The sequence below is a fragment of the Aedes albopictus genome, chromosome 2 (assembly GCF_035046485.1).
Source record: "Aedes albopictus strain Foshan chromosome 2, AalbF5, whole genome shotgun sequence".
Taxonomy (NCBI): Eukaryota; Metazoa; Arthropoda; class Insecta; order Diptera; family Culicidae; genus Aedes; species Aedes albopictus.
In genome coordinates, this window is record NC_085137.1 from 467,487,424 (window position 1) to 467,505,863 (window position 18,440).

At 40.5% G+C, this 18,440-nt stretch overlaps 1 protein-coding gene across 4 annotated transcripts in view; it reads right to left on the bottom strand.

Moving 5' to 3' along the window:
* Nucleotides 1-4,808: 4,808 nt before the first annotated feature.
* Nucleotides 4,809-18,440, bottom strand: part of LOC109418123 (protein melted) — a 58,069-nt gene continuing 44,437 nt past the window's right edge. For all 4 annotated transcript variants that reach the window (XM_029870901.2, XM_019692312.3, XM_029870900.2 and 1 more), the window contains 7 exons: nt 15,751-15,999; nt 14,641-15,689; nt 14,410-14,582; nt 6,569-7,719; nt 6,072-6,245; nt 5,821-6,003; nt 4,809-5,749 (listed from right to left, as the gene is read on the bottom strand). In XM_029870901.2, coding sequence (XP_029726761.1) covers nt 5,675-5,749; nt 5,821-6,003; nt 6,072-6,245; nt 6,569-7,719; nt 14,410-14,582; nt 14,641-15,689; nt 15,751-15,999 — 3,054 coding nt within the window. In that variant the 3' untranslated portion in view covers nt 4,809-5,674. The remainder of the gene's footprint in view (nt 5,750-5,820; nt 6,004-6,071; nt 6,246-6,568; nt 7,720-14,409; nt 14,583-14,640; nt 15,690-15,750; nt 16,000-18,440) is intronic.

Consider the following 18,440-nt stretch of genomic DNA (forward strand, 5'->3'; position numbering starts at 1 on the left):
GCGATTTGGGACTTTTTTAATTGCAAACCATTAAGCATGGAAATATTTTTTTAAGTCATCATAGGGTAAATTGGTCAATTAACATCTAAATTACCGACTCATGCAAAAAAATTTGTTTTACCTAATCAAATTTGATAGATTTAAGCATTTTATCCTAGTAAGTAAACTTGCATGCAACTTTTGGAGGGTGGCTTGTATGGGAAATAACGCACCTAACATTAATCGCTTAAAACTATTAAATTTGATTTGGTAAAACGAAATATTTTGCATGAGTCGGTAATTTAGATGTTAATTGACCAATTTGCCTTTTGATTGCTTAAAAAAATATGTCCATACTCAATGGTTTGCTGTCAAAAAAAGCCCAAAATCGTGTATTATACCCTATAAATTGAGGTATAGCTCAAAATGGTGACGTGCTGGAGCAAATCTGAGCCCGGATTCGGATTTAGCGGCCCAAAATCTGTCAGAGACACATAAGTTTGCTCTTGAGACAGACCAATAGTTAATTTTTGTTACACTGTGTAATTTAAGCTTATGATTGGACAATAGGGTGTCCCAAAATAGAAAAAGTTTCAAAAAGTTAACTTGCTCACCCTTCGAATGATAGATTAGGGTCCTAGCAACAATAGTTCCATACATGAAAACTCAATCAAAAAATATTTAGAGGTTGCACGCATCGGTTTTATGAAAAATGGACGATTTTTGGTATGTTTACCAAAAAAATGCTAATATGAGTTGAAAAATAAAAGAAATAAAAGTGTTTTAATTGCATGGTAGTCATGAAAACTAGTGAACAAAATCGATTAACGTAAGAAAACACGATTTTTTCATTGATTATGTTATCATTATTATATCGAGATAGCTCAAAACCGTCTTCAGCCTAAATAATCGCAGGAAAAATTTTAAAATCCTTATAAATTGGGCATATTCGATAAATTTGGTGAAAAAATTCGCGGTTTTTTGATATTTTAACCTTTGCTAAATATATAAAATCAGCTTTGATGACCTAAACTCCCTCCAAACTTTGTTTGCGGGACCCAGAACTATGATTTACTGATATTGATGTTTTTTATTTCTATTAGTTTTCATCTCATATTGGCATTTTTTTGGTAAAAAAAACAAAAATCGTCAATTTTTCATAAAATCGATGCGTGCAACCTCTAAATATTTTTTGATTAAGTTTTCATGTATGGAACTATTGTTTCTATGACTCTAATCTATCATTCTAAGGGTGAGAAAGTTATCTTTTTTACACTTTTTCTACTTTGGGACACCCTATTGGACAAGCAGGATCAGCACTACAGCACTAAATGATGATGGGGTCGTGCTGTGATATGTCTAAATAATGGCCCATTTTACCCCACATAAGTTATTTTGCAAACAGATCTCTATAAATTAGTTTTATAGATTTTTTTTTTAAAGTAATCGACAAATTTCATGTTATCTGAATTGGATAGCAGTGATGAGATGGGGTGCTGAGTTCCAGAAATGATCCGTTTTACCCTATATTTATAATTTAAATGCAAATAACCCCCCAAATTACATGCTAATGACGTTTTATTTTTACATAATTGGAAGATAGTGATTGCATGCGGTGCTGAGTTCAAGATGTGGCCCATTTTAACCTATTCAACCCTATATTTATAACCTTAGGGAAAATATCGCTTTAAATCCGATACTGATATTTTTGTATAGTTATGTTCGAATTTGATCTTCTCTGAAGACAACTCTTAAAATTTCTCCACGGATTCTTTCACGGTAGGGTCTGGGACCATTTGGGCAGTGGGACCTATTTTGAGCGCTTGCTGCTATAACTCAGTCAATTTTGAACTGATTGATTTTTGGGACACGATTAGACTTGTATCTAGCTATGTTCAATAATTCAGGTTAATCGGTTTTAAATTGACTGAGTTATAGCAGCAAGTGCCCAAAATAGGTCCTCCTGTCCAAATGATCCCAGACCTTATTTGTTGAGAAAAAAAAATCATAGGAATTTCCACAGAAATTCGTTTAATAATAACTTAAAAGTTTTTTCAAGGAATTTTTCAGAACTCAATCTAGGCGTTCCGCCAAGTTTTTCTATACGGATTCCTTTAAAAATACGTCCACAGATTGTTCCAGGATTACTTTACAGAGAATGTTCCACAAATTTTATTAAAAGATTTTCCCGGAGTTTCTCTAAAAATTTGTCAACAAATTTCTCTTGGGATTCCTTGACGAATTTCCTTGGAATTTCACCATTAAAACGAAGCTGGATGCATTTCCTTATTTTTGGGTTTTTGAATTTGTTCTAAAGAACGAAGCAGAAAAATGAGGAAACGCATGCAGTTCGACTTTAATCTGGAGAGTCATTGAAGAGTATTTCCTGAGAATTCTATAGGGATTTTACTGGAAATTTATTCTGTTATTCCTTCAAGGATCTTTCAGAAATTCCTCCTCGTATTCTCTCTGAAATTCCTTTAGGGATGTCTCGAAATATATTTCAGCAGTTTTTTTTTCATAATTTTGGGGATCTCTTCAGAAACTTTAACAAGGGTTACTTCAAAGTTAATTCGAATATTCTTCCTAGGCGTTTTCCTTTTTTATAAATCGTTCAAAGATTTCTTGGGAAATTCTTCCAAGGGTACACCCAAGAATTCTTGAAGAAATTCTTTTAGGATTCAGAAATGTATTCAGGGTTTTTTTTCGGAAGTCCTTTCAAAAATTGCACACAAAATAACTGGCTGAATTCTTGGAAAACTCCTAAAAAGTATTTCCTAAGTCAATATCTCAATGATTGTCTAAATGAATCGCTTGAAATACTCCTGGCTTGAAATGCTCTGAAGAGATTTCTGGAAAATAATTCCTGAAATAATTTCTGAAATTTTTTTGAAGGAATTCTTGGATGGATGTCTAGGAAAAAACTCGTTAAAATTCTTCAAGAATGCTCCTCAATTCCTGAGAAAAAAGATAAACTTCTGGAGGAAGTAATTCAAAGGTATAAATGTTCGAAAATTTTCTGGAAGAATTCCCGAACAAACCCATCAAGAAATTTTTGACTTAATCATTTAAAAATGTTTGCAGACATCCCTGAAAAAAATTCAGATAAAGCTGACGGAATTCTTGAAGAAAACTCTCAAAAAGTTTTTGAGGGATCCCTGGAGGGTTTTCTGAATGAAGTCCTGGATACCTCTGGAGAAATTCTTAGAAGAATTTCTTGATCAAATTCTGAAAGGATTCGTACACTATAATCGCTGGAGAAATGGTTGAAGTAAATCCGGCAGAAATTAAAAAAAATCAAAATAATTTTTCATTGAATTTTTGAAAGAAAATCTGGAAGACTTGAAGAATTTTTGGAGAAATTCCGAGAGCACCAACGGGAAAATATGAAAGAATTCAGTAAGACAGGTCTGAATAAATCCTAAGCAATACTTGGAGGACCTTCTAGAGAAACCACCAAAGGGTTTTCCAGAAGAGTCTCTTGAGAATTCTCTTGAGGAATTTATAAACAAATGCCTAAGAGTATCCCTGAATTATGAAGAAATTTCTGGGGAAATCCAACAACTTTTTTTTAAAGGGTTTTTGGAATTATTCCTGAATTTCTAAAGGAAAATCCTGGAAGAATTTTCAAAAGAATATTAGTGCAAAGATTTCCTAGAATTCTTCTTCTTCTTCGTCTATGTGGCTCTACGTCCCCACTGGGACTTGGCCTGCCTCGCTTCAACTTAGTGTTCTTTGAGCACTTCCACAGTTGTTAATTGAAGGGTTTTCTTTGCCTGCCATTGCATGAATTTGTATATTGTGAGGCAAGTACATTGATACACTATGCCCAGGGTGTCGAGAAAATTTCCCCGACCGGAACGGGAATCGAACCCGCCGTCTCCGGATTGGCGATCCATAGCCTTAACCACTAGGCTAACTGGAGACCAAGCTGGAGACCCCGTTGCATCTTTTGAAATAATCTTTTGAGGTAATTCCGATGAAAAACTTCTAGAGAAAATTCGGAAATTATTCGAAGAAGAATTCCTTCAAAAATGTTTGAAATACATCAACGAATTCATACACGAATTTCTGCTGGAATCCTTGAAGAAATTTCCTTAAGAATCACTGAAGAAACCCCAGGAGAACATTATGAAAAAGTCTGTAGGCTAGTTTCAAGATGAATCTCTTGAGATATTCTTGAGAAACTTCTGAAGAAGACCTGCAGAGAATTTCTAGACGAATTCCTGAAAGATTCTCTGGAGACATTTTCAAAGAATAACATGGACAGGAATGCATTCAAAAGAGATAAAATTTGGAAAATCCTAAAAAAATACCTAAAGGAATTTCTGGCAGTGTCTCAGGAGGTAATAGTAGAGAAAATGCAAAAAAACACATGAGAAGAAATAGATTCATTAATTGATTCTCACAGAAATCTTGAAAATATTTCTTGCTAAGCTCAAGGAACTCCGAAGAGCATGCCGCTTTCTTAATAATTACAAAAATAAATGGTTTTCTCTTATCTCTACATTTACTAAATAATTTGAATTGTTCGTCATCTTCGGGGTCGACATGTGAAAAATTTAAGTAAAAATGATGAAAAGTGTTTTGATTCAAATAGAGATTGCTTGAATCACATCACTATGATCAAAGTGAGTCTAGTTCACGTGACTTTTCCCCGTATCCAATAACAAGCACTTCTTCCATTGATATTTGTGGAGAAGTAGAGGCGATCTCGCTCTCTAGTAGTGACACACGTCACACTAAAATCCCTTCCCTTCCTCGATGACGACATGGCTTTAATCTGGCATTCTTTCCATTCATTTTCGACACAATTCGGACACTTATGGTTAGGATTAATTTTCTTCATTTGCATATTTCAATAAATAATATCTAAGTAGTAAATAAACTAATCTGCTGTCGGTTTCAGCCCGACAAAAGCTTGAATTTGAATTCATGGATTCCTATTCTTCAAGTAGATAATAGCAAAAAAAACAGAACTATTTCATAGACGGAGTATAAGGTCGAAAAACTTAACAAACAATATATCAAAATTTCAGTAGGTAGGTAATCCTTCTGTCGTCTTGCCTTGCGATCCGGTCCGGAATCGCACCTCGCTTACGAACTAGTCAATAGCTTCGCACGAATATCTGTGTTTGTGTGTGTTTCTGTTAGGCTAGTAGCTAGTACAAATTTCCTTTTATTTTTTGTTTCGTATTGTATATTGTATGAAAATATTGGCAATAAATATAGACCTTGAGTTTGATATTTCATTCCTTAGTTTTGTGGATTCAAAGCAACACGTCGATGAATAAAAATCGAAAACCGTCTAGATATGATCCATCTGAACAGTTGCTTCGGTTTCCGCTGAAATCAATTCTAAATTGACACATTAGTGAGTTGCTTGGCTTGTTGGGGGTTGTTTCTCATCTGTCTCCTTACGTGGCTAGTTAAAATACGGGGTTCTCTCTATCTGCTTTGCGATTGTCGATAAATTAAGTAACAACTCGGTTGTTTTAAATCGTTCTTGATATGCTTAACACAGTTACTAGGTATAGTTATTGGAAGGAAATGTTGGCATTAAGTACATGATATATTCTTCATATTACTTTTCATCTCTGTTTTCAAGTCTTTTTTCCTCGATTTTTGCTTTGCTTTTGTAGTTTAATGTGTAACTTGTCTAGTAGATAAGTCTAGAGTGGTTGTGATATGTATCTCAGAAAACGTTTCGACTGTTACCGAGGCTTCGGGCGGGAAGGCTATTGGTTCGAGTCGTTGGGCTATCGCGTGCCTGATGGGAGTTGATGATGGAAGAAGGTAAAGACATGGTTCGGCTCAATGCTTTACAAAAGGAACACTTACCTGTGAGTGTGCCAGCACAATGCTCAGACATTGGACCCATTCCTCAGCCTTGTTGCCGTCTTTCGGTTTCAGAATCAACGTCTGGTCGCCGGTGAATATTTCGAACGCCTTAGGGATATTTCGTGCCCCTCGGGATACCTTGACCGAGCGGATCTGGTTGACGTCTATGCTTTCGCCTCCGGTCTATGGAAAGAGGAGAGGTTGTTTTACAGAATGTTACTCACATTTTATTGGTAGTTGAAGATACTTACCGAACCCTTGCACGAGAGGTGAGCTCCTGACAAAGTGAAGTACCGAGTGCGCCACCGGCGGAACAAGCGCCATTTGCCTTTCTTTTCCTTGAGTTGTCCCTCAATTACGGGTTGGGTGTTTCCGTGCAGGAATCCCATGGCCTTCTCCGGATGGTTGCACAGGAAACAGCCCCACTGTAAATATAGATAACATTCTCATTATACCAATTAATTATGGAGAAAACAGGAGATAGAGGACTGAAGATAGAAGATACAGAATAAAAACTAAAAATGATTGAAATTGTAAAAAAGCAAATAATAAATAGAAGACAGAAGTAAGTAATTGAATACAGAAGAAAGGAAAATAAAAGATAGAGAGGTAGAAATCAAAGAACAGATTTATGAAACAATAGCACATGGAAAGATGAAGAGAAAAAAAATTGTTCTAACTGACAACTTTGAAATTTATGGAAACAGGTATCGGATTAAGACAAACACAACATATCCCAACACCTCACCTGAAACTGCAAATCTTCACTGCTGGCGCCCTCCGGCGTACTCGCCGCTCCCAGTTCGAACACATCGAAGAACCCGGCGTTGCGCAGCTCGTTGATCAGCGTTTCCTGTTCCTTCACGTTCGGGAACGCACTGGTGACTAGCGTAATGAATGTCTTGTTCTCGCACTTCAACGTGTCCCAGCAGTGCTTAAGTCGACTCACGCTCGGGTCCCAACTGCTCAAAGCGTTCTGCGGTGCCCGTGCCTGCAGGTCCAGGAACATCAGATGGATCCACGTCCGAGGGTTCCGCGTTCGCATGGTGAACATCGTTCGGGAGTACAGACAATGGGGTCCGCGGACCTGGCACGCAAAGTGCAGCTTGGCCATCTTTTTCGCTCGTCGCTCTTCGATGATACACTTGGCCGGCGGGGGTAATCTCTGGGCAACGCTCTCCGTAAAAGCTTTGATTTTATCCAAGTGTTTTTCGCAAAAGTGCTGAATTGTGTCTCGCATTGGGTACGGCTCGAAGACGCTCATTCGTTGGTTGACGGCACTGCTTGCGTTCAACAGAGTCACACTACGGTTGTCGTTCCTTCGAGAAGTAACCGTGGCCGGCCCGGAGACGCTTACCTGATTGTTCGGATCTTCGTTCGAGTTGAGCGACAAAGTCGTCAGCTGGGGTGATGTCTGCTGGGAATGGTTGTTGAACATGGTTGGCGAAGCCGGAGAAGCGTGATGCACCTGAACCATCCCGATCGATCCCGTTGACTGGTTCAACCCTCCCAGTGAATTCTTGCCCAAAGCTCCCGCCGACCCCATCAACGTGTTAGGACCTTGCGAGTATGGTCTCTGGGCCCGCGTCGGTGATGTCGTTACCGTCACACCGCCCGAAGTGATCTTCGTCTGCGGAATGCCCCACTTGTTCTCGCCGGTGATCATCACGTGCTGACTCAAGGGTGGTGGCACCGGCGAGGCAAAGTTCTGGGCACTGTTGTTTTTGTTGGCGAAGGCAATGGCCACATTGCCGCTGGAATGACTGTTTAGGATATTGCTATTCGAGTTGGAACCACCACCTGCGCTGCTTCCATCGATTCCGCCACCGCCGCTAATACCGCTGGCTGCGGTACTGACGGCTCCGGTACCCGGGCCGTTGGGTTGCTTGCCGGGATCATCTGAAATTTATGAATAATTCAATTGGTTTAGGTTGGATGGTTTAGTTAATTTGGGCAGTTCATCGAAACAGGGTTAACTTTACTGGATAAACTGACATTCTCGTGGCGCCTGAACCCAGGGGATTGCAGAAAGGTTTAGGGGTACTTTTAAGAAGAGCAAACTGAGATGTTCAGTAAGGCTTTGTAGTGGTTTCAGGTATTTTCAGTGGAGTTTTAAGAGGGTTTATCGATGGCTTTAAGGGTCACTAGGTGTTTTAGGAGACTTCATGAAGTTTCATGGGACTTTAGAGGGATTCGCGAGGCTAACCGTGGTCTCAGTGGTGCTCAACGACGATTTAAGGGTTCGCAGAGGAATGTCAGGTTGTCTCAGGAGGGTTAAGGGGGTCTTGAAGAATTATCATATCGATTTTAAAGGAACCGGCGAGCATCAGGGCGTTTCGAAGGGATTTCATGGGTTTCCAAGGAGTCCAGAAGGGTCCAGGAGACCTTCAGGGCTCTATATTTGTTTCATAGGGTTCATAAGAGTTTGAAGGGGGTTCAAACGGACTTTGGAGGTGCTTCAGAGGAGTTTCATCAGGAGTATCTCATGTGGTTTCATTCATCGGTATGGAGAGCCTATACAATACGTCACTAACATCAACGGCCTGAGATTAGTCAACTTTACCGCAGCCATGGGGATGGCCATTAGCAGCACCTACTTTGCACACCACAAAAATATTCGCAAGAACAGCTGAAGACACCCAAACGGATGGTGTAGCGTACATTCAGCGTGCCTCTCTGGGTCATATTGACCCAAGAAACACACTTGTCACAGAAGAGTCACGAAGGCGCAGGTTATTTATTGCGCAGAAGTCAGTGTGACCTACTTCTAGTAATTAAATACTTACTTGCTAGTAGTAAGTCACAGTGACTTCTGGGCAACAAAAGCCTGCGCCGCCGTGACTCTTCTGTGACTAATGTGCTTGTTTCAAAGCCAGTACCAGCAACATCAGTGCAATTTATTCACTGTTCTAATTAAGGACAATACAACACAATTGCTTCTTCTTTGGAACGCAAAAAGCGCAAATTTTAAATCGTTATGCAACATGAGCCAGGGGGAATGATAAAAAAATGAAAAAAATATATTCAGACTCGAACCATGGACACCAGGAGTATTACCCACTCACCTTACATACTACACCAGAAGCTCTGTGAAATATTTGCTGCTCAATGCACCATAAAAGCTACTGAAGTTACGCGTTACTTCATTGTACCGTCTTTGCCACAAGTTAGAAAGCTGTCAAAATGAAAAGACGTGCAAGTTTTCCGCAACACATTTGGAACCTAATCTGAACAAACAAACCAGAGTAAGATGTTTCATGTGTGTTACATAACACATTTAATGCAAGCTGACTGTATTGCCACTTGTGAGGAATATGTAAGCTCCGCCTCCATAAATCGATGTTGAATACGATGTTATTTGTAATTCCTATGAAACAAAGCTGCAACTTAACGATATTCGGAGTTTAAATGCAACTCAACTGACAAGATGAAAGTTGCGTGCGATTTTATTGCAACTCTTTTAGACCAAAACCACATTTTGGATGATGTTGCAGGTGCTGCTTGGGTAGGTACTAGGGTTAAGAATGAAATTTATGCAATTATGTGCTGTCAAGTGGAGAGTTCATTATCTGTTTGAGGAACTGTAGTAGGCTGATATAATGGGTATTTTTGAAGAGCAAGTCATGATAGGATGCTGCCCAAGTAATCAAAAGTTCCGCTTCCCATGACAAAATGCACTTTCTAGTTCCGCGAAGTTCAGATAAAGTTCCAAATGGTACTTTCAGGCTGCTTAAGAGGCCAACGATGAGCCTTGCTGGAACTTCGGTCACAAGTTCCGGCAAGGCTCATTGTTAGCCTCTTAAGCAGACAGAAAGTTCCATTCGGAACTTTATCTGAACTTCGCGGAACTTTAAAGCTGCTTAAGATGCTACTCTGAACTTTGTCGGAACTTTCAAGTTCATAGAAGTTCAGTTCAGTAGCATTGTGTTTCGATGAAGATTAAATTTATTTCTTTTAGAGAAAACAACTGTTTAAGCATACACTATAAAAGGACAAATATGAATTTATCAAATCAATGAATACTAGGTTTGTCAAAAAAAAAAATGCCACCCATCGGATTCGAACGGTTAGTTGCTGCGTGAGAACACTACGCTCTACCACAGTACTACCGTTGTGATTGAGTGAATAGCAGGTAAAGTCTGACTTGAATCGATTTTCTGTCGGCAGCTAGTTTTGCACATTTGTACAGTAGTGAAGTTAGCTTGACTATGTCAAGTGTCTTCAGCAGCGCAGCGGTAAGTCGGCAGGCTATCCAGTTCAAATCTACATAGCAGCGACATCGACATGTGTAAAAATATAATTATCAGAAGCAATTTCCAGACATGAATCACAAACCCACCAAAAGTGTGGGGTTGCGATTCTGGAAAACACATTTTTTGTTTCTGCATGAATTTTGTCGAAGTTCTGTCAGGAGCTGCTTAAAAGGCTATCCAGCGTACTTATGTGAACTTTCAAGTTCCAAAATTACCTAAAAATGAAGCTGCTTAGAAGGCTAATGAGCAACCTCGAACAAGCTGCTTAGCTTATGAAGTACCCATTTATCTGAACTTTTGGTTACTTGGGTGAGGTAGTAAACGTCAATCTTGCACTGCTAGTCCAAGAAAGATTTGTTTTACTGGCTATTACTGGAACTACAAGGAACCTAATGAAACGCCCTGAAACGCATTAAAACGCTTTGAAACGCCTCTGACTGAAACCCTCCTAAAATTCATCTGAGAGCTTCAGAAGGCCTCCTGAAATACCTCTGAAACGCCTTGAAACGCATTGAAATGCCTTGAAACTCTTGAAACGCCTCTTAAACCACCATGAAACCTCCCTGAAATTCACCTGCAAGCCTCAGAAGCGCTCTTTAATCCCCTCATGAAACGCCCTGAAAAACCCTGAAACGCCATGAAACGCCTCTAAAACCTTCATGAAATCTCGATGAAATTCACCTGAGTGCTTCTGAAGCCCCCTTAAACACATCGAAACAACTTGAAACGCTTTGAAACGCTTCTTAAACCCACAGGAAAACTCCGTGAAATTCACCTGAGAGCAGTTAAAAGAATTGCCAGACATTTCGGCGATTACTTTTTATCCCAACTGGTAACAGATAATGACATGAAGAATTGACATCTAGAATTATTTTGTTGCAGACAAAACAGAAGCTGAATTTGTTGCGTACTTTTCAACTCGTGAATAATCAATTAATACAAACCCAAAATCGAAACTTTTTGATGATACATATTCAGCGGCGTTGCAGTCTTTACCGACTCGAAGTTACCGCTCGAAAATCACAATGCAAAGCTTAGAAGTCTATAAACTCGTGGTGCACGATCTTTGTCCTGTTCTGTTCAAGTTGGGACAAACCTATGTCGCATTGGGTAGAATGTCGCAACAAATTCAGGTTGCGACATTGTCGTTATTGTTGCGCGATGGTTGAATTTTGATTCACTTCCTGAGAGCTCTCCTGAAACGCCATAAAACCCCTCTGAAACGCACTGAAACGTCTTGAAATGCCTCTGAACTGAAACCCCATTTCTACCTCCGTGAAATTCACTTGCCAGCCAATGAAATCTCCTAAAACCCCTGAATCGCATTGAAACGCCTTGAAACGCCTTGCAACGCATTGGAAAGCTTTGGAGCGCCTCTTAGACCCCTTGAAACCCCAGAGAAATTCGCCTGAGAGCCTTTGCAGAACCCTTAAACCTCTTTGCAACTTCCTGAAACGACCTGAAACGCATTGAAATGCCTTGAAACGCTTCATTACGCCTCTGACACCCCCATGAAACCTCCGTGAAATTCACCTACGCGCCTCTGGAGTCCCCGTAAACCTCTCGGAAACTTCCTGAACGCATTGAAACGCCTTGAAATGCCCTGAAACTAATTGAAACGTTTTGAAACGCCTCTGCAACCCCCATGGAACCTCTGTGAAACCAGCCTGAGAAACTCTGTCAAACAAGTCTGACAAACTCCGAAGTGTCATAAAACACCTCCCATACGTCCTGAAACGCATTGAAACGCATTGAAACGCTTTAAAACGTCTCTGAAACCCCTCTCAAGTTATCGTGAATTTATCTTAAGAGCCAATAGAGCCCCCTAAAACGTATCTTAAAGACAATGAAACGCACTGAAACGTCTAGAAATGCCTCTGAAATCCTCTTAAAGTTCACCTGAGAGACTACAAAGCCCACTAAAAGCCCTCTGAAGCCTCCTGAAGCGCTCCGAAACACCTCTGACCTCCCTTAAAACTCCCTTCAAACTTCTTTGCAATCTTTAAATCCATTTAGGTAATAAGCCAAATATATTTAAGTAATGAATCAATTTAGGTAAAAGTTATATTTAGGCAGTCCCGACTCAGTACCTAGATGGAGGATTGGGTGTAGTAAGATTCGAGCTCGGTTATCAACCATGTCGAACTCCACGAACAGGCGATCGATGCGTTTCAACATCCAGTGTTTTTTTCTGCAGACGGTACAGTAGTTGACTATGACCAGAAGCTGGACGAGCGGATAAGTGAGTTCAACGAAAGCGAAATTCTCAACACTCTATGTCAGTCTATCCACGGAGCGATCAATACGGCAACGCGAGAGGTGATAGGCGCTGCTCACAGATGATCTAAGAACGGGTGGTTCGACGAGGAGTTCCAGAGGGTAACTGGCGAGAAGAATGTTGTCAGAAGCCGTATGCTGGTGTCAGGGACCCGGCAGAGCACGAAGCGATACAGTATGGTACAGAACGATATGCGGCTGCTTTACGAAACTGTTAATGGCGTGCGGAGAATAACAGCGCTTTCTCCCGTCATGTGCAACGATCGTGATGGAAATTTGCTGACAGATAAAGCAATGGTGGCTGCCAGGTGGATAGAGCACTATGAGGTATTGTTGAACGGTGGGAATGGAAGAGCGACAGATAGAATTAGAATTGACGATGACAGACAGGATGTGAAACCTCCAACGCTAGACGAGGTTAAGATAGCCATTAGAGGACTGAAGAACAATAAAGCTACTGGGAAGTACGAATCCCGTCAAAACTTTTCAGACACAGCAGTGAGTAGCTGTATCAACTCTGACACCGTATTATATTGAAGATATGGCAAAAGGATGAACTGCCTGCTAGTTGGTTGGACGGTCTCATTTGACCTCTATGCAAGAAAGGACTTCGACTGGAGTGCGTGAACTACAGAGGCGTAATACATCTCACTTCAGCGTACAAGATTTTGTCCAGGAGTCTGCTTAACAGGCAGAGGCCTTTGTAGGCGGATATCAGGCGGGTTTTCATCAAGGTTTCTCAGAGTTGTACAACTTGTAGACCCATTTCTATTTATTGATTTTAAGGTGGCATACGATTCACAGAAGAGAAACGAGTTATGGCGGATTATGATAGAACATGGTTTTCTGACAAAGCTGATTAGGCTTATTCGTTTGACGCTTGACGGATCGAAATCAAATGTACGGGTTGTAGATGAAACTTCATCATCGTTCGTAACTATAGACGGACAGAAGCTAGGCGATGCTCTTTTGTACGACGAAGTTGTGCTGGGTGGTGGAAAGTGTTGTGGATGAATTTGTTTATATTGATATTCTAGTGACGGCCATGAATCGTGGACGATGAGATTGGAAGAAGTTGATTGTAGAGCCTTTGAAGTCTTCGAACGTAAAATGCTGCGAAAAATACTCGGCTGTAAAATGGAGGATAGCATCGCATGAACTATGAATTGTACCAAGTATATAAAGAGATGGATAAAGTGAATAAAAACTGGCAGACTGCGTTGGGCTCGGCCCGTAGTTTTTACGCCGGAGGAACGACAAGCATTTATTTTGCAGAGAATCAGGAATAGGCCGTCAACTTCGTGGAATTCCATGCAGTTAAAGAGCAGTTCCTTAGGCTTTTTGCAGTTGAAGAGAAACTAAGGCTGCCAAACACCTTGAAGAATAAGAACGATTGGCTCAGGACCGAGGTCCGAGACCAATTGATTCGAATGCTTGATTCGGCAATGAAGTTTCAGAGGGATCAGCGGGTCTTAGAGGAGTTTAAGGGAGGTTTCAGTGAGCTTCAAGGAGAGTCACCGGGCTAGTCAGGTTGCTTCGATGGTGATTTAGGGGTTTTCAGGTAGCCCTAGGACTTCAGAAGGTTCGGAGAATGGTCAAGATTGTTTTATATGGGTTCTAAAAGTTTCATAAGGTTTTTTACGGCATCATCAGCATCGGCAGCCATGTTGGATATGTGGCTCAAAATTTCAAAGTGATAATTCTCTGCCACCAAAATGAATATCCGTCTGAACAAATATCATCCTATTTGCTCACTCGCAGTGATTGCGATGATACTTTTTCTGCTGCGTGGCTGCTGGATTGACAGTTTTTTATCACTTCAAAAACGCGAGGCAAACAATCATTGAAAATCAAAAAATCAATGATTCGTGTGAAAGCTTGGTGATGCATCATGACACCATAAGGTTACATAGGAGTTTCAGATAGGTTCCGGGAGGTTTCTGCCGAGCTTCTAGGAATTTTAGGTAGTTTCAAGGAAGCTTCAGAAGGTTCAAGGAAAACCTCGATTGTTTTAAGGGAACCTCAAGGTGACACAGGGGTTGCTTTCCTCCACACTTACCTCCATTGTACTGTCCCAGTAGCTGCGACGAACTGAGTCGGGTCATCGATTTGTGCAGCCCTCCCACCGATCCACCGGCAATGTTTAACCGCGTCATGCTCTTATTCCCTCCACCACCGGCGTGCAGTCGTCCAGTACTTCGAGAATCTCCCAGTTTGGCCCGTCGAGTATAACTACAACGAAAAGGACAATCAATATGAATTCTGAGTTCTCCAACTGGTCGAATCTTACCCGGTATGTGGAGGCGTCGGTGGCACCATTGGTCCCCCATTAACAACCGCCGGTATTCCATTTGCGGAGTTCATAAAGTTCGTCAACAGCGCCGGATGAATCGATGCCGAGGTCGTAGTTGTCCCATTGGAAGTATTGATAATGGTAGTGTTGGCAGTCGTCGCTCCGCTATTACTAATAACAGCAACATTCGGGGTCTTGGACACGATCGGTCGAGTATCGAGTAGGATCGGTGGCGTCGTGATGGATGCCGTCGTAGTCGTCACTGGAAGCGTCGCAGACGAATTCAGATTGACTATGGTGACGCCTCCGGGGGTCTGTTTGATCTGGTTGCCGTTGTTAAGTCGCCGCTGGCGAACCACCGAAGTTACTTTGTCTGTGAACAGGACGGGGTATTTGGTACAGAGCTTGGTCGCTTCGTTCAGAAGGATCGTTTGTAGGGCTCGATCCGCCTTCGGTAGATACTCCAGTACAAAGTCCAAAGCGACCTGCGCTCGATCTTTGCTGGATTTCCCGATAGCTGAAAGGATTTGCGCTGCAAATCCCACGGTTTGCGGCACCGTTTGAGCAACGTTTCTCACCGATTCGGTGTATTCACTCATTTTGATAGGTTTGTACTCGGCTAGTTTCAGAATGACCAACATTACGGCCGTGGAGATGGGAGGTTTCTGAGCAAGGTCGAACAGCTGCGGAATGCTGTCCAGCAGTGACGAGGGTTTACTTTTGGCAACGGCCACCAATAGTTGCAGGATCACAATCTGCTCTTGGAGTTCACATTTGGGAATGATTTCAACGAAGCGTTTCGCTTCGGCATTGATCGGTTCCGGGGCGGCGTCGTAGATTTGCGACAGCACGTGGCATAAGCCATAGTTTCCGTTGAGCAGGGATTCTAAGATGAGTTTTACGTGCGGCGAAAGTAGGTACGAATATTCAATGGCTGCTGAGGATAAATAACTGGCCAAATTCCGGGACAGCTCCAGGTTACCTTTGTTCAAGAACTTTACGGCTACTGGCAGTGTTACTTCCATCACATGCTTTTTGTTATAATTCTGAAAAAAAAAAGAAATCACATTAGAAATAATTTATTATTCATGCATCAAACAAACTTACAAGAAATATACTGGAAATGATGTCGGAAGATATTTTTGCATGCGGTGGATCCGCTTCCTTCCGAGAAGGTTGCAGGTTATACTTGAGGCAGGTTTCCAGCAGGCCCACCAGCCCCGAGCAGTGCTTCTCGATGGTGTTGGTCTTTTTGATGCATGACGTGACCCGGTTGATGCAGATTTCGATCACCGATTGGTCGTTGCTGTTCTGCAGGTAGTCCTCGTGACTGATGATGGACGAGATTTCCTCAAGCTGTGGAAAGACAAGAAAGCAATCATGTAGGGACTTTATTTCAGCAACGGCTACATAACTTCGGAAGTTTTCAAGAAACTTTATTAAAAATTATTATAGCTCTAACTTTACTACTATTTATGAATATTTAACTCTCATACTTCCTTGATACATTTTTTGCTGACGTCAAACATGAAAAATCACATTTCTGTTGTTTCTTACCTGGTTTTCAAATATTTAAATCAAAATGACCGGTTATGGTTCTAGTTTCTATGTCTGGAACAAAAAATGTCTGATTCCAAAATAGGGTAACGGTCGAATTTTGGACCCTTTGAGGACATTAGTTTGAATTTAAGCTAAAATCAAACATATTAAGAGGGTGTTACACATAACGATGATGTTGGTATGACCGTAAAAGCCTCCTCTGTCCGTCAAAAATACCCACAAGGTCATTCCTGGCTGAAATTTTGATGAATATAACTGATTTTTGAAGCATCTGTTTTCACTATTTTGGACACCCCAATTTATTTTGGACCCTCTTAAGTATATATTTTGGACACCCGGTGTTTAAACCCACTTGAAACTATTTTCGAAGAATCTGCCACTTAGACATGCTGGATCACATCCTAATTACTTGATTGACAAAGGATGATTGGACGAACTTTGTGAATTTAATGCGCTAGAATGATAAAAGTTTTTGTTTACATCTGCAAATTTCCCCAACACCACTTTCTCTTTTCGTAAACATGCCGCGACACTCGCACGGATGACGAGATTAACAAAAAATATTTTCAAGGCAAATAATGATATTTCCAGTGAGGAAATGATTGCTGCTCTTTCAGAACAATATCATTAAGCGAATGTTTCTAAAAACTTTCGTCATCTCTTCATCAAAGCTGTGAAAATTATGATAATATGACCCAGGGGGTCCAAAATATATGGGGGTCCAAATTATATTGGTCACCCTACCTTTCGACATTGCAAGCATCATAATTTAACAAACCAACTTCATTTCTGGTCATTTCAGACATATTTAGTCACATTACACTCCGCAATCTTTCGGGTATCTAGTTCCCCCGGGGAGGTCATATTTTGATAAGTTTTGAAACCTTTCTTGCGACACGTCAAACTGCATGAATTGACAAGACAAGTTCGTTGAAGGCTGTTTCGGGGACTTTTGGGTCACATTGGCCATATTACTGGATCATAAGGTTTCCCTGGAAGAGTAACCAGTTTTTGGAACAGTAAAAACACCCGAGGATTCTATCGAAATATTACAAAAGTTTCCATCTAGAGTTCCTTCTTCAAAAATTTTTCTGGTGATCCTGAAGTCGATCTGACTGAAATTCATTAAAGAGTTCTATACGAAGTCTCTTTGAGTTTGTCTTAGGAATTCCTCCAGGAATTTCTCAAGATATGATTTCTGGGACCCCTACATAAATTTCCTCTCAGAATCTTCCAAGTGCTCGTTTTTGAGGGATCAATGAGTTTCTTCTACACTCTGATATCTGTCGGAAATTCCTACAGTAGTCTCTCATGGAATTCTTCCTGATCTTGCTACTGTTTTTAGAAATGTCTTCCAGGTTTCCTATGATGTTCATACTTATATTTCTTATAGGTTTTCACCAATAGTTTTCTTCTGATATTTCTCAAGAAGAACCCTCTTAAATTCCTGCACATATTTCTTCTGGGTTTTCAGAAAGTTCTTCTCTCAGGATTCCTACTAGGTTTGCTTCTAAAATTTCTCCCGATTTTTTTTAGGGATATCTACAGTGGATTCATCGTATGTTGTATGCCATGTATCGTATTCCTGTAGATCATTCAAAGGTTTCAACAGTAACTCATTGAAAAATACCACTAGAACCCCACAAGAAACATCGTGAGAAACTCGAGAAGTTATTCATCAAAAATATAAGGAGGAACATCTGAGGGATTTTTTAAAGGAATTCTATGAAGAATTCCTGAAAATATTCCAAAAGAAACTCTAGCTAAAATAGTACAAGAAAGTCTTGGAAACCCCTATAAAGTATATCTTGAGAAGCCTTCGAAAGATTCTTTTGAAGATACCCGGATAAATCTGAAAGAGTACCAGGAGAAATTCCTGAACATATCCCACAATGAACTAAAGATGATCCTTCTGAAATTTTCTCAGGAATTCCTTCTGGAATCCGTCTTGGAAATTCTTCTGCAATTCCTCAAGAAGATCATTCTGAGCTTCTTGAAAGATTTCTTTCCGGCTTTTCTTCTAAATTTCTTTTGATATGCCTAATGGAGTTCCTTCTGTTTCTCAGAGATCCCTTATGAAATTTCTTCAGAAATCATCTAGAATCCAGAAGTATTGAGAGAGTACTTCTTGAGAAAACGTAGAAGATATTTATCATCAAATTCAGTAGACTAGCAAAAGAAACATTGGGAAATATCCCAGGTATAAAAGTATAGTTTGTAATTTATAAATTTATTAG